The sequence below is a fragment of the Dermacentor albipictus genome, chromosome 4 (assembly GCF_038994185.2).
Source record: "Dermacentor albipictus isolate Rhodes 1998 colony chromosome 4, USDA_Dalb.pri_finalv2, whole genome shotgun sequence".
In the NCBI taxonomy this organism is placed as follows: domain Eukaryota; kingdom Metazoa; phylum Arthropoda; class Arachnida; order Ixodida; family Ixodidae; genus Dermacentor; species Dermacentor albipictus.
In genome coordinates this window covers 65700683-65720909 of record NC_091824.1, presented here as the reverse complement: position 1 = coordinate 65720909, position 20227 = coordinate 65700683, and the positions used below count along the sequence as shown (strand labels likewise).

General features: G+C 45.6%; 1 protein-coding gene and 1 long non-coding RNA gene across 4 annotated transcripts in view; one reads left to right on the top strand and one right to left on the bottom strand.

The window, feature by feature from the left end:
• The window catches only part of LOC135897607 (disintegrin and metalloproteinase domain-containing protein 10-like), a 42743-nt gene extending 34753 nt beyond the window's left edge, over positions 1–7990 (bottom strand). The window contains exons 1-3 of the mRNA XM_065426286.1: positions 7793–7990; positions 5825–5969; positions 3783–3904 (exon numbers count right to left, since the gene is read on the bottom strand). Coding sequence (XP_065282358.1) covers positions 3783–3904; positions 5825–5969; positions 7793–7847 — 322 coding nt within the window. The 5' untranslated portion in view covers positions 7848–7990. The remainder of the gene's footprint in view (positions 1–3782; positions 3905–5824; positions 5970–7792) is intronic.
• Positions 1–20227, top strand: part of LOC135897608 (uncharacterized) — a 90382-nt gene that overhangs the window by 17434 nt on the left and 52721 nt on the right. The gene's annotated exons all lie outside the window — the stretch shown is intronic.

Sequence of the window (20227 nt, the reverse complement as noted above, 5' to 3'; positions counted from 1 at the left end):
TTAATGTTAGTTCCACTTTGTGTACTAGTGTTGACGTCTCATTTTCACCCACGAATGAACGAACCAAGCCGAGCACAGTACGCCCTGCTGCCGTTGGGACAGCACAGAACACAGCGCTTACCACGTTCTCCATGTGCATACTTAGTTTCCCACTGTGTTCCCTACTCCAGCGCTAATATCTGATGTTTTTGTACGACTCGCCGCTGATTATTTAAAGTATATTAATACATGTGAGCATCAGTGGGCAGATTGTAAATATATGGCTGGTAAATATAGGGCAGATTTGCTCACCGAGTACCCGCACCACAAGACACCGTCTTTGTGTTCGAATGTTTATCCGTGTTGTCGACTGCGCACAAGCGGTGGCTTATAAACTATCACTGTCATGTGGAAGCTGCTATTTTGGCCAAGACATCGGCATGGTCATCTCTCACCATATTGTCAGGAATGCAGCTGACCGCATTTGCTGAAAGAATGCGAGATTCCGGCTCAACAAAAAGAAACCACGGAAGAAAAATAATAGCCAAAAAGCAGCCACTGACTCTCTCGATAAGTACACGGCCTTTCTTCAAGAAATAAAGTATCATTTCGAGCGGAATAACTGGTAATATCAATGGAGTACATAGAAGTTTCGAACAAAAAACTGTTGAAGTTAGTGCACCATGGGGTCGCCGCCTAGTGCTTGTTTGCGGACGCTGAAGCCCTTCTCTCAATAGTTGCAAAAGTCTCAAGACATATTGCCTGGGATTGCTTTACTAAGAGTAACCGCTGTGCTTAAGAATGCACCCTTTAGCAAGTCATTTCTCTCCGGCTGCCCCAGATTGCTTGGCTGCGACTTTAAAATCTGATAACCTGAATTATATTGCATAAATATAAAATGCGCAAATTGCTGTTGGAAATGCCCGTGTGCGAGGTTAGAACATCCACAAGTTCAATTCACTCATCGGAAAGGTCTTTAAGCTTGCCCTCGGCTTACGTGCAAGCACCCACACCGAAAACCTGTTGAAGCTCGGAGTCCACAACACGCTCGAAGAGATTATCGAGGCACAAGAGCACTCACAGCTGCTTAGGCTATCCGGCACCCCGACGGGCCGCAAGATACTCGACGATATGGGCCTCAATCCTGTCGACCAGTGCCCTGACGCCGTGCGGATTCCCAGCGACATCAGGTCTCAACTGCACATCGCGCCCCTTCCCCGCAATATGCACCCCGCAAACAACGTCGGCAGACGTCGAGCCAGGGGTACAGCTCTACTCGAGCGTGTCCGTAATAACCACATTGAGGCAAGCTTCGTGGATGCCGCGGAATATGTCCAACAAGAGGCATTCGCCGTCTCCATCGTAGACTCCAATTCAAGGCTCATTTCCTGCGCTACGGTACGCACTTCGAGGCCCGTGGTAGCCGAACAGGTTGCAATCGCGCTGGGTGTGCTCGATGGTCGCAGAGAGGCAATATATAGTGATTCCAAGGCAGCCATTAAGGCCCACCAAACCGGTATGGTCTCCCCCCAGGCCCTCCGCATTCTCCAAAGCACCAAAAGTATCTCTCCGCATTCTCTTATTTGGTTTCCCGCTCACTTGGGGTCGATTGAGGGTTCTCCCTCTAACCCTAACGAGGGCGCACACGAGGCCGCGCGAGGACTCACTGACCACGCCGCCTCAGCAGTCCCCCTGCCCCGCGGGGAACCCTTGCTTACGTATAATGAAATCACGACACACTACTATCTGTCAAGACGGGTATTCCCCCTCCCGCACCCCGCCTTATGCAGGGCGCAGGCGGTTACCCCTCGACTTTTACAAGCCCGTGCGTACCCTAACCTCGCGGTTCTTCATGCCATATACCCTGAAAGACATCACAGTGCGGACTGCCCTGCCTGTGGACTAAGGGCAACATTGGACCATGTGTTGTGGGAGTGCGAAGCCATCGGCTCCTCCTTCAGCGAGGATAGGTGGGCTGCGCTCTTGGGCAGCCCCGAACTCAGTGACCAAACCCTGGCCGTCCAGAGTGCCCGCGATCGGGCCGTCAAGCTCGGCTTTGCGGTCCCTACGTGGGACTAGCCGGGTGGCGCGGGGTCTCCCCTGCGTCTTCTCTGGACCTAATAAAGTTATTTCACTCACTCACTCACTCACTCACTCACTCACTCACTCACTCACTCACTCACTCACTCACTCACTCACTCACTCACTCACTCACTCACTCACTCACTCACTCACTCACTCACTCACTCACTCACTCACTCACTCGCACACGCACACACAAAACAATGCTTTTCTACTCACATGTTTTCACACTGAACAAACTCAGGCTTTGCAGGCATCTGTGTGAAACGTTAATACAGTCTATAAAAACATCGGTAATACAGATGGAGACTTCGATATATGCACCTGAATGGATGCAGCTGAAGCAGTCCTCACCCTTGTTGGAAACAACACGCCTTCTATTTACTCTTCTTCTGGTTGACCGCACGCGGTGTTAAAATCAATATTTATTTCGCTTAATCGTCGCGTTTGAATTTATCAGCTAAGATTCGGCAAGGTCCACAAAATGACGACTGGCAAGGAGATATTAAAAGAAATCTTGTAGATGCAAATTTGCACAAAATATATAGTGGTGGGCGAAATTTCTGAGTGTGCGGCTCCCCCGCTCACTCCATCGACCTATATACATTTTTCATAGCAGGCATCAAAATAAATCCCGGGAAATTTTTAAGTGATTTTTTTAAAAAAATTGTGGCTGCCTATAATCAGGGACGCTCCAAGTGCTAACACTGTCCCACTTCATAGCTAAAAGAAAGAATGAACGCATCACCGAGCAACCTGTGCCAGTACAGCGCGGTACACTGCAGTGTAGAGCGCGACTGCTCTGCAGCAGGCTTTGCAACGTCTGGCCATGAACACTGGGTCTAAGACTGTGCGCCCAGGAGCATGCTCAGCCAAATATGCATGCACAACTATTTTTTTACGAGCGGGGACGTTGATAAGCGTATTCATTTACGCAAATACGTACTCGGCCTGAAGGCACTCTCGGTGCCATTCAATTACGCGCATCGGCTGATAACGCGCGCCCGATCCTTGCTCAACAAATGTGCCCGCTTACTGCTTGTTCGTGATACGCCCTTCCCTGAAAATTGAGGATCGTAAAAAGCTGCGGGGAAAAAATACCTGGGCGCTTATTATCGAGACCCTGGTTTTACTAATTCATCCTTCGCCACAACAAAGGGCATGAAGGCCCCTTTTCACTGTGACCATAGACATAGAACGCCTTGTAGCTGCACATATCACTGCCTGCGATATCGTGCGATTCATAATATAAATTGCGCATTGCTCTTTCGGTGCCAGTCGGTGAGCCACGCCGAAACCGAGAATTCGGCAAAGGTGTGTGATGTCTCTACACATTTATTCTATCTATTACACACGTGGTCAAGTCCATTTTTGACCGATGATAATACGTGATATCGATGAAGACAGAGGCTCTTATATTTTATACCAAATTGCCTAACGAGTCGCACGTGTTATCAGCCAACGCACGTGAATCCATTGCCCCGCGGCGCCGTGAACCAGAACCCTCAGAGCAACAGGTGCAGGCATCCATGTCTATGAGGCCGCACATGCTCCTGAGTTCTCTCTCGGACCCAGCAGCCACCTCCTAGGCATTGCCCAGTGTAGCGAGGCGTTAAAGGGTGCCCGGATGCGCGCGATCTCCACTAGCGAAGCGGTCCGTTCGCGCGCTCTACAGAGAAGTGTACCATACTGTTTATTAGCGAAAACGAACCTGAACCTACCGATAACGTATCCCTTGTAGATATGGCTTGTATCGACGTTGACAATCCCTTCCGTGGACGATTCGACAACGAGATCCTCGTGGAAAACGGACGCGTCGGCAGAAAGATGCAAGTCGAGCGACCTGTCAACAAAATAGAGTGGTCACTGCGACTTTTGAGGATCTTTACACGAACTACATTTATAAAAAGTCACATATTTATGAGCGTTTTGTTACAACTGCAATGTAATTTAGGTAAATTAAATTCGTAAAAATCTAAATGACGCAACTGTTCAAATTTCTTTTGTGACAGCCGCTGTCCGACATTGAAAGTCTTGTCTTGATCCCCCGCCCCCCTTTTTCTGTCCTTTGTGTCGTTTCACGCTATTTAACGAGATGTAAAACCCCTTGCCTGGTCTCATACACTTCTCGAAGCAGTAGCCTGTATTTAGTTTGCTTAATTGTTTGATCGCTTGACTCTTTATTGCTTGAAATCACATTTTATTTTAATGCGAGACACGTTGCGACATGCGACAGCCGTTGAGATCGCGAAACCGTTCGCACACGTGAGAGACCGCTTTTGTTGTTCCCGCACCGTTGTCCATAATGGCTCACTGTAGGGTGCTTCGATGTCGTCGGGGCGTTGGGCGAGGGGGACATCCGGACACTCGGACGTTGCATGCGTTGCATTGCTGAGGTCGGCGCAAGGCGCTGATTGGCGCTTTGCCCGCGAAGCAGCGGCAAAAACAGCGCTCGGACCTATTCGCTCAGCCGAGCGGAAACCTTGCCGCGATGCAAGAGAACTGCCTAGAAACGGCAACTCCCAGGCGGGAAGGCACCGCGCCACCGTCATGTTCTGTCATTAGGCAGTTTTAGTACTGTGTGCGTTGCGTACGCAACGGCATTGCGTACTCAAGATCGCTACGTCCTGCAAAGTGCGCATGTGCCGAACGCAACATGAACGGAGTGTGAGGCGTACGCGGCGGCTGCGTACGCACGCATCCGATTATTGCGTACGTACGCGGGGTACCTTGCGTGCTGCTCTCGTGGTTCTCGTTTGTTCGGGAGTGCACGAGACAAAATAGTTTGATATGTCGCGCGCCTAGGCGACAAGGCGTCACAGCTAGGCATGCGCCGTGGTAGCGTCGCAAGCGTTATCACTCTGTCTTTGGTTGTGCTTAAAAGCACTGGCATTCAAGCTGGCGCGCGCTTTCATTCTTGTAACATAGAACGGGGAAGTTCGCGCGCCCGCCGCTGTTAAGTTGATGGCTAAATAAAGCCTCATTGTTTTCGCTCCACCGCTGCGGTGTCCTTCCGTCAGTCACGACAAGTATCGCAATATGTCGGCGTTGAAGGCGACCAACGGAAGGCTGTACTTTTGAATGGCCTACGATTTGGCTTTGCTGAGAGAAGTGAACGCACCGAAGCCGTTTCCAGATCCAGCACGGTGGGAATCCATAGCAAAAAAATATAAACTTTGTTTTTGAGGAAGTATTCAGTGTACGCTGTTTGCACGAAAGGCTCGACCTCCTGTTGGCGCAGTTCATTGCAAATGACTGTGCCAGCCTCAGAAAGCGAATACTCGGTTCTTATTGTTCTCGACATGATTCGTCTATTGCATCCGCATTAAATTAGAGTCTCTTAAAGACCTAAATATAGTTCCACGTTATGTGACGAGCCCACATGTAACATAACGTTGGCGAGATCAACAGCGTCTATAGTTCGACCGATGGTTCGACGTACTGGCGGACGCGGCCAACGCGTTCCAACGCGCCCAGCGTCTAACAACGCTCGCCCGCTTAAGTGCGTAGGCAATTCGCAGTACTAAAAGCCCTGACGTGACACGCGCTCCTACGTTCCGCAAAGCGCTTGCGTGCTGCGTACGTATCGTCATGGCGCGGTACTAAAGCTCTCTATTGTGACGATCCCTGACGCCGTAGCTACTATAGCTTCTAGGCCTCGTAAACTCTGGAAGGTGCTGGACAACACCCATGCGCGCGCATATTCACATGCGAAAGTTTTTGCAGAGCAGCTTCGAGTGGTGCCGCTGCAGTGGTTCCTCACCGTTTAGTGCTGCGTATCTGCACGTGTACGTGGCCACTCTCGCCGTCCTCGATGGAACGTTTTGCCCGCACGTGGTTCCGGTGCACCAGCTCCGGGTCGTAGTACACGGGCTCGAAGCGACGCACGAACATGTTCAGCCGCTCATCTGAGAACGGAAGAGAGTGAGAAATTGGCTGCGTCTAGACGCATTCTTTACCCATGGCGCGTTCAGTGATCTTTATGGTGAGAGTTATGTACACAGCGACCCGCCAACTAGCACGTGATGCGCTGCGCACGCACTGAAGCTCCTCGTGTCACTTCTCGCAGGTCTGTTCCAAATTCATTATTAGTGCAAGAGTATTTGGTATTGTAGGTACCCAAAAAGGTGAAGCACATTGCACATACATCAAACACAGACGGCACATTACGTGGGTAAATACAGTGACTATCGAGCTTCAGCAAAAATCACGAATAAAATGCGGGTCTCGCTTCGCACCCGGCAAAATTAACCTTGCGAAAACTCGCAATTTAGCTACTACCAAAATATGCTAGCGAACAACACCGCGTCGATGGCGCTCACAGCTACAGCGCGTGCGAGGCTGTATCGCCGGTTGTCGATCATGCGCCACGTGGTGCACGACGTCGGTTGTGAGATGTTCATGGCCTTTGCATATGCACGTTGTGCACCGCAATAACCAGCCTATAGGTTATCGTCTGAGGTGAAAGCATTAACTGTGTTTTGTCGTAATTAGTGAGATTGGTTGTTTGTTTTCACGCTGCTAGCACTACAGACACGGTGAAAAGCCATAATATTGGTTCGATTCCTAGTTAGTAGATGACCCCACACCTTTATCACTAATGATGCGTTGCCGATGTGTTGGGCTGCTGAGCACGAGGTCGCGGGATCGAATCCCGGCCACGGCGGCCGCATTTCGATGGGGGCGAAATGCGAAAACACCCGTGTACTTAGATTTAGGTCCACGTTAAAGAACCCCAGGTGGTCAAAATTTCCGGAGTCCTCCACTTCGGCGTGCCTCATAATCAGAAAGTGGTTTTGGCACGTAAAACCCCAAATATTATTATTATTATTGCCGATGCGGAACGCTATCAAGGCCTAATTGTTCACTAAGTCATTAATTTACTACCAAGCTCTAGCATGGTACATGGTACGCTAGAGTACGCATGGTACCCTAGCTAGGCAACGCGAGGCGGCGCACAGCTGGGCTGAGTTTTCTGGTAACGCTCCATGGCGGAAGTAAAAGCTTAAAGAGCGCCGCTGTTAAAAAATATTTCCATGCTTTAAGACTTATATAGTCCTTGCACAATAATAGTGTTCGATTTTTCGTGCCTTTCCTTCTTGAACGCTGCGTACCTGGTACTTAAAGGCCGCGAAGGGCATGTACGTAATCAGTGTGCCAAAGCATTCTTGACAGGAAAGCAGCAAGCTCAGATTTAAGAAGTGCAAAGCAAGCCGGATTGATGACGATTGTCGTTTGAAGAGAAGATACGAGCCTCTATTTTATTAGTGAACGTTATCTTTCTGCTTGCGTCTTTCACGCTAAGCCCTGTACATTCAGCTTGCATGTTGTACATTGATCAGCGATGAAAGGTTCATTCACAGTAATATTAGAATTTCGATTGCTGCTGTATCACGAAACCTGACCAATAATTCAGTCATAGACGCCATAATATGTCGATTTGATTGTTTTATTTCAGCATAACGCGATTCTGAGCCCCGTGCCTAAGCTCCGGAGCACCTTGCTCTGACATAGAACCTCGCCGGTAGACTATCATCAATCCCCCCGCTACATCCTTTTTAGAAGGCGATCGTTAAAAAACTCTAATCACTTCATCGTGGCAGTTATGCAACGAATAATAAAGGCCCAAACAAGCGTATTGCTGTATGATCCGAACAAATATAATTTCCATGTCAGGGATGCAATAGATTTGATTCCAACGGTGGCGTGAACGAAATTGTGAACAGCTTACCATCATCGCTGGCCGTAGCTGAAGCCAAGAGGACCATGACTCCTAGGAAAAGCATGTTATATGATGGCCAAGGGCAGTACTAATCCGTCTTCTCAACGTCTCGTGAGGCTTGCACGCAAAGGAGCACGTGAAGGCGCTTTCTTCAATTTCTTCTCCTTGCGTGATCTTTCTAAACCAGCCGATTGTTCGCCATACCCACAGTGGGTATGAGCCATTCAATAAAGCTAGCCAGCCAACCAAATCTCCCTGCATAAGATTATCCTCCTATTCCCCTTCTTTTCATCCAACTCTTTTCTTCAGCTAACATTACTGCTATTATTAACTTCGTTACCACTTCCACAGCTGTTGCTTACGTTACTTATATGGCTGGAATACCACCACCCACCTTAACAATGTTGCCTTCCTTCTGAAGGGAGCGGCGTTTGTGTCGCTTGAAAACCATGAAGAAAGCTAGACAACGTGGTAAAGATCCTACATCAAATCAAGAAGTGCTTCGGAGATCCGGCACCTATAAAGAAGCGTACATAGCAAAGCTTAATGCAGCGAGCTCAAGGTGCCGGCGAAACTTCCACAACGTCCATCAAGGAAGTGCTAAAGTTGTGCAAGGTCCTGAATCCTCAAGTGTCACACGAGGGCAAAGTTGGACATCTTAAAGGTATCGCTGGGCACATGTCCCAGTTACTCATCGGAAACGACAGTCCGGATTCCGTAAATGACATCGTCCTGCACTGTCGCATATTTCACGCCCTGAAAGCTCGTCGTATCACACCGAAGTTCGGCCGCCTGGCCAACGGAACTACTGTCACCAGTGTTGACGTGGTCCGAGCTGCACACGATCTCGAGTCAGTGGTTCGACAAGTGCTGCACTAAGAGCTTGACCAACGTGATGCGGTTTCAGTCTCGACCCCTCCGGTTCGAGGGCCTTTTTCTTCTTGTGACTTCGCTGAGACATCTATCGCCACCGCATCCGTAGATGCCTACGGCTACAACCAAGAGTGCCAAAACCTACTATGAACACGCTTCCCAGTTACCAATTCCACGGCAGCTGCTCCCGCAGATAACATGCAGTTCCTGAAGAGAGGGCCGGCCGGGCCAGTTATCCTTCTGCTGAGGATTTCAGTCGCGTGCCGTGAGAGCCCTATCCCCATCTGCTTCCAATGCTGGATTCGCGGCCATGTCCTCCAATATTGTCCTGATTGCCGTCGCAGAACTTCACCATTGTATAAGCCACCGCCTACCTTTTATTGGCCCAGCAACCAGCAACCAGCACGGGCCTGGTCGCAACACGGGGGGACACCTGCACAACTTGCTGTTTGTGTAGACCACTTGTGCGTCACTTGCGCATTTCCCAAAGATGTTTACCTCATGCATGTTTCAAATGCGATCACCGCTTTGTTGTTGTATTGACGATTCCGCTGAGGCACTGCCTCAGCCACTTTGTGCTTTGCTGTTGTTGATGTGCGTTGATGTGAAGAGTTATGCTGGCCCCATAATCAGTCACACGGATAAATAGCCGAAATTCCCAATCCTGTTAGAGAGTTAAATAACTGGTTCATCCACTCAGAAACAACTGTATTGGTTATAACAAGCCACATTGAAGAAATTAAGAATGAGCTGCTTCGTATAAATAAATGCATGCCTCGATGTTGTACAAGGCCGTACATCAGTTTCTGAGGCGGTACAGGAGGACGTTGCTGTTTACAACGAATTAGAGCATTTGGAAAAGGATGCGCAGGCGCTTCGTGAATGACTGGAAATCACTAAGATCATCGCGGGGAGATAACCTTCATTTCCACGGCATATATATGGCATACACCCCGCCGACAGAGCGTTGCAAGCGGAAGAAGACGTTTTAGACGTCAAAATTATTCACTGAAGCTTTTTGTGGACGGTAAACACATAAACATACACAAAAAGTATGTCATTACATGGCAAAAGACGACGCCTATTATTGCGAAATCTTCAGCGCACAATAACAAAAGAAGCTGTTGTTTCAAAGCGCCACATGCTTAAGGACCGCACTTGTGCAATGAATGAAGACTTTTGTAAAGCGATATGTCAAGCCAGGACAACTTTGGTTTACTTTGCTAAATAACTAGATAGCACTTTTAAACATCGCTATGAAACTCTTTCAGTTGATAACAACCGTTACCAGTGCAATTAATTCACTAGCAAAGTTTCACAGGTAGCTTCCACTTCCCTTGTAAATGCCCTTCCCGACCTAACCATGAACGTGGGCAGCACTAGTGGTAACATACCACGTACTCTTCGTTTTGGCTGAACCCCGCCTAAAGATAGAGGGGAGCGAGAGGGGTGCACCAGCTGAAGCTACACAAAAATACTCTGGCGGTTTTGAACACCAACATTACGACGCTGTTGAGTCGAAAAGTTTCATTATGTACTGCAATAAATTACTGCGAGGCAGATATTATTTACTTATCAGAAACATGACTGTCGGAAAACGTATGCTATTATGAATTTTTATATCTTGCACTTAACGTTATATTGAGTTCCGATGTTACAGACATGGGCTGATAGGAGGTCGTGGATTAATAGATCTCGAATAATTGTTTGATTGCTCGATTATTCCTGTTTAAACTAACCTGGAAATAGTTTGGTGCCGTATGTGCACTAGTTATAGGAAAGGGGTTATCGGTGTCAGTTATCGGCCGCATAATGCTCCTATTTCTGCGATGATATTTATAATTTAGTAAACTCAGTAACTGAGCGGTGTCCTCAAGTACATGTTTTCTTATTACATGCCACGAATTTTACAAATGCAATTTGCTCTAATCGTAATGGATGCCCATCATTTTCTGAATCCGTTGCTTTTCCTTCGTCATTTTCTTTACATATGTTCTGACGTTGGCCTAACAGAAGCAACCACCCTTTCAATACGTGTGACAGTCACCACGTCAAACATAATTGATTTGCTTCTGACATCGTTGCGTTTTAGCCTATCACCTGTTCCGTATGTCATGCCTTAGTGACTAATACATAGATTCATTTCACACTGTCACTATCACTGTCACGCTTGCGCAGTGGTTCTAAAAAGATCGACAATTATGCTAAATACTGCTAATTTAGTGATGAATTTTTACTGACGTACCTCGATCAAACAGTGAAGCTAAACTGGGACCTATTTAAAGCAAACGTCGATCACCTAATTGATAAGTGAATTCCTGCAACCTGAAGAAGCAGTAACAAAAATGCCCCGTTCGCAAAACTTGGAATACCCGTTAGATAAGGAAAAGGCTCTAGCTGCTCGTGTAAGGAATTCTGCCGCTCACTGGTCGGCCAACAAAACCACAGCGAATGAGTACTCCGAAACACTAAAATCAGCAAATTGACTTTCTTTGTTAAATATATACCTTCGTTATTAAAACTAACTCAAAAGAATTCGAAACTACCTTACCGAAAAATAATAATAACGAACAATCCCTGCTCAAGTCAGAAGGTCATGCAGCACGCAACTATTAGTGTGCCTCTCTTCTAAAAAACACCTTCGTATAAGCACTTTGCAATAATCCCCTTAGAACAAAACGCTTCACTTCCCACCGTATTTCCTGCAGATAGGCTCCATTATCATTTCTTCAGAAGAAATCAAGTCAGTTACACAGAACCCAAAGCTTTCGTTGACATGCAGTGTCGCTAGCATAACAACAAAATAAAACAAACACCATGATATTCTTTAATTTCGAATGCGTTTTGTCATTGTCGTTTCATAAAGGTTGCCTTATACATGACTGCCCAACCGGAAAAATAACCACAGTAAACCAATCTGGGAACAAGCAAAAGCCGCTTAACTTTCGGCCCCCATTGTTTACCTCAATTGCATGCAATATCTTTGAGCATATCATCTACACACTGCTCGTCATTTTTCTGGAAGCAAATAACTGTATTACTCCTCCACAGCGTGGCTTCCAGAATACATTTCCTAGCGAGACACAATTGCTAATCAATACTAATGACTTGCATTTGTCTCTTCATTCTAGACTTCTGAATGATTGTATCTTTTCAGACTCCGTGAAAGCATTCGCTAAAGTTAAGCACCCACTCCTATTCTTCAAGCTAAGCCTCCCTAATATCGATGCGAATGTTCGTAGCTGCAACTGCGCCATCATAATTATTTGCAAACTGACATCAATCATGTCCGTGGCTGCTGCAAAACATGGAGAATGGTGTTAAATATTTCAAAGTGTACGACAATGCGTGTGACTCACAGCTGATCATCAACCCTAGAATAAGAGCCTAACCAAACGAGTCTTAAACCGGTTTCTTCATACTGACACGTTGGTGTTAACATTAGTAGTAACGTATCCCGGAACCATCTTTTCAAGTGCACTACATCAAAACCTACGTGCGCGATAGGGCACTTACGCAGAAATATTTTGTTAGCTCAGTTTTCTTCAGGAAAGACACTGTACACAACTTAATGTTCGGCCAAAATTAGAGTTCGCGTTATCCATATGGGATCCTGGTTAGATCACCCCAGGGAACGAGTTGGAAGACGTCCATAACCGCGCCACACATTTCATCTCGCGTAACTGCAGACGCAAAGTCAGTGTCACCCAAAGCGAAATCTCAGCCTTCCTCAACTCACAACTCGACGCAACTTTCCTCGCCTCAGCCTGTCTTACAAAATTTCCTACCACCATCCTTGTCTTCGTTCTCGCTTGATGATGCCGCCTTCATTTTTTTCTGTATTAGTGACCACAGTCAAAAGGTACACGATCTTAGTTCTCTAACGGTTACTTACTGTAATTTCTTAGCTAATACTAGCAATGAATGGAAGCACCTCTCACAGTCCCTTCCAAACATTGCCGGGCGTGATCACTTCATTTCTAAATTGCACTGTTTCTTATTAGATAGATAGGGTTCATTCCATTCCTTTCCTGCTCCATCTTCATTACTTCGGACACAAGCATCTTCAGTCTGCCAGCATGTCTGAGCAGATTAGGAAATGCCTTTTGTTTTAGGATTCAGAGCCGACCCACATTTCCCCTTTTTTTTTCTTTTACTGAGCCCCACGATTAGTTTATTATTCTTTCCAGCAGTGTTGCATACATTATAAATTGGAAGGTATTCTTTATGTCCTTTTGTCGCTGAGTGCCAGTAAAAAGTTGTACCTATATTTTGCTTCTTATCCGAACTTGTTCTTATATCATTGATGTGGTCGTGAGTGTGGTGTGTGTTTACTGTGCACTGTTTAATAATATTTTGCTTGTTCAAAGTTCTTTGCATACCAAAGATTAACAAATTCTTACCTTGAGTAGCCATGTCACCATCACAATCATATTCTATTTATTTATTTATTTATTCATTCATTCATTTACGATGCCCTTAAGGTATATTGTACATTATAGAGGGGGGGAGAATAAGCAAACAAAAATAGTAACGCAGCACAAATGCAGCAATATAACACAAATAACAGACACTTAATTTAAAAATAAATACAAATTATAAAGGGTCCTAACAGGCAAATACTCATATAAATCTGAACATAGATGCGCCATAACACAATTACAACATTGACTTGTTAAGTCACAATCACTAAATTAGTTTTTCTATTGAGGGAAAAATAAAACAACGAAAAGGGAAGTGTACGGAGGTTAACCAAGCACGTACCCGGTGGGCTATTCTACACTTGGGGAGGGTAAAACGGGAAAAACAGATAAGAAGGATTGAAGAAAAGTAATAGAGTCAGTCTATCACAGTCAGTCGCAGAGGAATGTCCAATGGAACAAGCGTTCGTACAGTCCTGTAGCCTTCAAGAGGGAACAGCATCCCTTCTGGCCAAGAACGATGGCGAAATGTTCATGCATTCTTTACAGGTTTCAAGGACATATGAATTCGAGTACGTGTATGTGTTAGAGCGAGGTACAATGATTTCCTGGGGCTGGTTCAAAGGATAACAAGTAAATAACGCCGGTTAAAAGGAGTGAGAACGCAGGGTACTGTTGTGGTAGAAATGCTTATGAAAAAGTGAAACATGGGATAGTTTCCTTCCACAGACTAATGAAGGGAAGTGCAAAATGCGCCTAATTTATGTTACACTGGTTGTCCTGTGGTAGTTACTTAAGGCAGATCTAGCCGAGTGAAATTGGGAAGCTTTATGGCTTTTGAATTGAAATAGTATGACCTGGGTCCACAGATGGATCCTCCAAGTTCAAGCTGGCACGAACATAGGTGGTGTAAAATAGCAGTTTCAAATATGAGGGTGCTAAAGAGAAGTTCCGCCGATATTGTCCTAGTGTACGAAGAGCTTTTGATCTTACATGCTCTAGTGTAAATTCCAAAAAAAACGTTGTTAGTAATGTGAACACTAGGATAATGATAAGAAATGACTGTTTGCAATATATCATTAAGAGAATACGTATAGTAGCTCAAGTCCTCACGAGAAACTGTCACTGATGTGCACGTGTTCATATTTAATTCCATCTTCAAAGTACGACGCCAGTTATTGACGTTATCAAAGTCAGTTTCAAGATTTTCAACGCCGGCATCGTTGGAAATTTGATGGTATAGCACGCATGTATCAGGAAAGAGGCATACATTAGACGAAACGAAAGTAAGTAAGTCACTTATACTTATAAGAAACAGCAGGTGACCCAGCACTGATCATTCAGTCACACCTGAACCAACTGGCGCCTATGGGGAGCAGACATCGTTAGCATAGACAAACTGAACACGAGACGTAAGGAATGTGCGTGTGCAGGTAATTATGGCGGGATTAATATCAAGCACACTTAGTTTATTTAATAGTAGCTAATGGCTTACCTTGTCAATTACTTCAACAAATTCCACAAATATGCAGTCAGTTACGAAAAAAATGTATAAATGTGCATGCAGGTCGTTAGTGAACGACAAGAGCTGTGCTGGGAGGGGGGGCGCAAGGAGTGAAACAAATGACTGTCTCCAGGAAATTAACCAGATGTGTGAAGATAATGTGCTCCATTAATTTACAGGGTGCGGATGTTAGTGAGAACGACCTGTAATTGTTAGGACTATGAGTTTTCCCAGAGTCGCGGATCGTATTTGCTTTGCTTGTCTTGCAGTCTGTGGGAAGGGTTCCAGAATTAAACTATTGCAAAAAAATGCACTCAAGAGTGATGGAACAAACGTTCTTACGCATGAATCTGACATTTATCTGATCAACACCATAAGAAGGTTGTTTTTTAAATTCTGGAATATTCCACTTGTTTAGGTTGTTCACCTAATTGATGTAGTGGCAATGCTGGTACTAGTGGCGTTGCTTATGTCATGTGTTTCCATGTCCCTCAGCTCTGTAACGAAAAAACCCTGAGGGTAATAACAATTAGAAAAATCACTAAAAGTGCTTTACCTTTTGAGGAGTTCCGCGTTAATGTGTAGGCCATTTCGTAGATCAGTGGTCCGGGGACAGGATAAACACACACAGACGCAGTCGCACACAAAAACACACAATTTTAATTCAAGAACGAATCAGTAACTATTCCTGTTCAACATTCGAAAACAAACACTGCACACGATTTACGTTCATTGAATACAGAATACAAAGCACTATACGCAGTCCTCTCCCTAAGGCGAGTCCTGACCATTGGTGTACATCGGAATTTGTCTTGCTAGCCGAGAAGAACAGCTGCCGTAGCACTTGCGGCCTTCAGCGTTTGTTCGTCTGGTGGCTGCAGTTGGATAAGATCGGTCCTCACGAGTGCATGACCCCGGTAACAAAGAATAAAGCCTGCATTGTCATTGAAAATTAAAAAGCAGAACGCGATGGGTCGTCAAAGTGCAGGAAGAGGACGCCGAGTCGGTGTGAGGCCTCGTGTCTCCTATTTCAAGGTGAGGTCTTCTTAGGATGCTGGTGCTAGTTGCCGTCCACAGCTAGAAAGCCAGACATTTATTCCAAATGCGACTTACCGCACCCTAAAGAGATCACGTGAAGACTATTTTTCTTTTGTTTCATGAACCTACTGAAGAATTCGCGGCGTCTATCATTTTTGTTCTTCGTGTGCCTGCGTCGTTGGTCAATTCAATTCTATTTTATTTGTTCTTTCACTGCATCTTATTTCATGCAATCTTCTGTCCACAGGCACGCTTTGAAATATTCATAAGCAATCTTCTGTCCACAGGCACGCTTTGAAATATTCATAAGCTATCATCAGTGGTTCTATACTAGAACTCCACCACACTGGCGGATGGATGAAACTCCGGGTTAAGTCAAATATGTTTTTACACTACGTAGACAAAATCAAGCATGGTCAATGTAGAAATTTTAGGTTTTACAGCGGCTCCTGAGCATAACAACAGATGACAAAGAAACATTTCTACAAACCAAAGCTTCGATCTTCGTGAAACACTGTTCGTCGAGCAATTACGATATGTGTCAAGTGTGAGGCAGCGCGCAGTACACCATACTAATTAAGAAGCTCAACAAATGGACAAAACAGTGACTTCAGTCACAAGGGCAATTTCTTTCAAAAAAGCAGTGTTATAGTCCGTTGAGCGCCACGATGTGACAATGACGTACGCTATTTACCAAAACAAAAGTAAGGAAACCTTCTCGCTTGAACGTTATAGTATCATTTTATTTGATGACCTCCCAGAAGCGACAATTCACGCTCTTTTAGCATTAAACTGCCTTATACACGTCTCCTTTGTTTTTGCTATATCAAGCGTTTCGGTCATCGTTCTGGTTATGAATACGTATGGTTAGAAAGTGTAGAAAGTGCGGTGGTTTCACTGATATATCGGCTGCAATAGAGGGTGCTGGTTGCTAAACATCAAAACTCTGATGCCTTGTACAAACAAAGTGCTTGCGGTTGCAGCGGTCGTCTTGTCAATACTTGTCAATTGTTGCTGCTCAATGCCTCATGAACTCGCTGCTGCTTCAAAAGATTTAAAGTAATTGGTCACTCTAGCGTCGATATTGCGGTTTTAGGATATACACAAGCCACTTGACAAGCATCACTCTTTCGTGCCTAACATGGATAAAAGGCACCAAAAGTTTTAACAATGTAACCAGTTACAATAGCAACATTTTGAAAAATCGCATACCACAGAATATAAATTGCCTCACCAATCGCACAGTCACTACAAGTTCGCCATTTCCCACGAAGCGCCACATTGCCCCTATTCCTGTACATTTGCTCCTTATGTGCGAAACAAGGGAGCTTATGTGAAAGCACATTTTTACTCAATTGAAGCACAGTCGGCTACGTCTTATGTAAAATAACGTAGCCTAATGCAGCCTTTCTCTCCCCTTCATTTTTTAACAACTGAAATACGTCTGTACAAAAAAAAAACACAAGTTCGCACAATAATTCTACACCGAAACAGTTGAGTATGCCTCTGTGATTCACCTAGTGATAGTAAGCATTTTGTTATCTTTTTATCTTCTCGTGCACTGTTCTTTTTGTTCACCAGAAGCCCAGTATACTCCTACAACTTTGAGATGCCCGCATGTCTCTACTTCAAACGTAATGTCTTGTTCTTACGCGTACAAGCTTTTACAAAGTTTTGAGGGTATCATGTGTTGTTTGAGGTCGGCTATCATGTTGCCTGCCAAACGATTTTCTTTTTAATAAGCAATCTCGCTGCTGGCATGAAGACGTGATGACTCTGCGCTGAACCATGTCATCAACGTGTTCCGTAATTACACCATGCTCCGCAGGTGACACACAATAGAGGCGCTGTCATAAACCATCGTGAGTTCCAGAGTCAATCGTGTGAACAACCGCATTAGTTCGGCCGAGTGACGCTTGCGGTAAGTCAAATGAAGTACGGAACTAGTGCAGAAGGGCAAAAAGCTGCATCCGTTCAGCTGGAGCAAAGCCGCTGTCATTGGAACGGTGAAAGGAATCCGAGGGCGCGGCGTGCGACTCAAGGTGAGGTGCCAGGACATTCAGCTGACGTTTTGTCTCAGGCTCAGAGAGATCAAGGGGTACGATAACGTCGACGTCTATAGGGTGCACGCGGCCAAGCGTTTTATTGCTGTACAAAATCAGAGGGCCTGAGTTAAGGTTGCAAACAAGTAGTCCGGGATTATCCCGATGAAGCGCGAAGATGGCAAATGGCAGTAACGTAATGTGGCGGCGATGAAATATGTGAGGCGACGTGAGCAAACGATGGCATCGGGAAAGTCGGCACAGGAAACGGCAACAATGACGGCATCGTGAGGTTTCAGGTCAGTATCGATGGCGACGACAAGCTTCCTATCACCAGGGACGGCTACATAGGGTGAATGCATCTCGAAAATACAGAGAGCTCTACCTGAGTACAAGCGCAGTTGTTACCCGCGTGATTACTCGACAAAAAATTCCACCCAAGGTTCAGATCATAAGAACAAGAAGCCAGAACAAGAAACTCAACGCTGTAGATCACGCCTTGCATGAGCAACATGGCCGTACATGCTGCAACGGGTTCAACATTGCCGGGGTATTACGCGTACAAAAGACAGGGAGACGTTTTGTCTTGTCTTGTGTCTTGTCTTGTGCCCCGGGCACCAACATCAACAACCGTTGGACAAATAAAGTTTATTCCTATCCTATCCTATCCTTGTGTCCCAGACAGTGGCGCGTACCCACTATGGGGGATTGGCCAAGAAGCAGGCGGTTTTCCGTATGGTTAGAAGTAGAGAGAAACTAGATTTGTATAGTGGAGCGTGGGACGATAGTACTGTAATTTAGAAGTGTAATTAAATATTGTTAGGAATTCCAATAAAATAGGTAAACGTAAAGAAATGAAATAATATAAATTATGGATAATTTTAGAAATTTAGCAAGGTACTCTTTTTGTGTCTCTAATAAAATTGTAAACTGCCAGAAAAGCATACCTGTGGCTGGATCCCAGTGATGTCGCCCCAAAAGAAATAATGGTTGGTGAGGTTAGCGAAAGGCTAAGTTTGGTAAATGAGTATTCTAATAGTTTTCTTTGTCTTAGAAAGCGGCGCACGAGAGAAAGTAATGTTCGACAGTTTCAGGCTCACTGCAAAAAGAACATAGAGGGGACACTGCGAGACCAGACCTGCGTAAGTAAAAATTTAGAGGAGGTATGCGACCTCTCAATTTTGTAAAGGAAACTTCCAATTGCCTTGAAGGACACCAATTAGTATTCCATGGGAAGCCAAGATGGTGGAAATCAGAAGACGGTGTTAGCATGGATATTGCGGAGTTTTGAGATATCGCGAAATTTCTGCACCTAGCCGCGGTGACATAAGCTGATGTCGGCAAAACAGATATGGTAGGGCCGTTCAGGGAAGCTCGTGCGAGTGAATCAGCCATTTCATTCAAATGCAAACCATGATGTCCGGGTACCCAAAGCAAACGTACTTTTCGTAAGTACGGAGGCACCATCGAACGAAATGTTCTTTGAGTTGCTGAATTTAAAGATGCAGTTAGTGCAGTGCATACATATAGCGAGTCGGTCACAATAACAGCTAATGGGTCATTTTGTGGCAGTTTTCGTAATGCTAATAAAATCGCTAATAATTCTGCCTGAAATATAGGTGTGAAGTCGGGAAGGCGAAGGGAGTAAGACCACTGAAGAGATTCAGAGAAGATCCCCACTCCTGCCTTCTCATTGCACACAGAAGCGTCCGTAGCTATTACATTATCAGTGGTTAGCTGGTGTAGGTGGCCGTTTAAGATATTAATTAAATATCGCCTTGGTAATAGCTTAGCATGATTTGGAAATATGTCATCGAACTGAATTTTGAGGTCTGGTAAGGCATCATTTGAATGGTAAACATGGCGTAGGGACACATCCAATTTTTGTAACTGTTCTTGTACGAATATTACCTGAGGACTGTGGAATCTCGACCACGATACTTGGAAAAACTCAGACTCCATGACATTCTTTCGAACTCTCAACATGTCCTCGTTCAGTTAAGATTTCTTTTTAACCGTGTGCTGGTATGTCAGGGGAGCCCGTTGCAGTGAAGCCCAGACTCTTGTGTTCGACGGGCGTCTAACAAATGCATAAGCATTTCTGTTTTGGCCCGACTAGAAAACTGTCCATCCGTTCCGTATCGCTGTCAAGAACGCGCCGACAGCAGCGAGCGAATTACCTTCCGACTGTCTCTAGCTTCAACGCGAACTACGCCGCCAGAACACAGGCCACACGAGGCTGTCACCACTCGCCGCGCTGAGCCCCATCGCAGATCGCTTTCAGGAATTAGACCAGCGCGTTTTCCCCAACGCCAACTCAGCGGCGAGAACAAAGAGCACAAACATGGCTGTCAGCAGTTGGCGCTCTCTGTCGCCTTCGCATATTGCCTTCAAGATACTGGCCTCGCGGCCTCTTCACCACGCTTCATAATAATTTGACGCCCTTGGAGAAGGCGATAATGAGCTATAACGGCCTAGAATAATAGAAACGACATTAGTGCGCGTGACGTCGCTACCTGCAGTAGTTCGCTTTCGTCATAAGTCGAACTTGCGCCGTCGTCAGCAG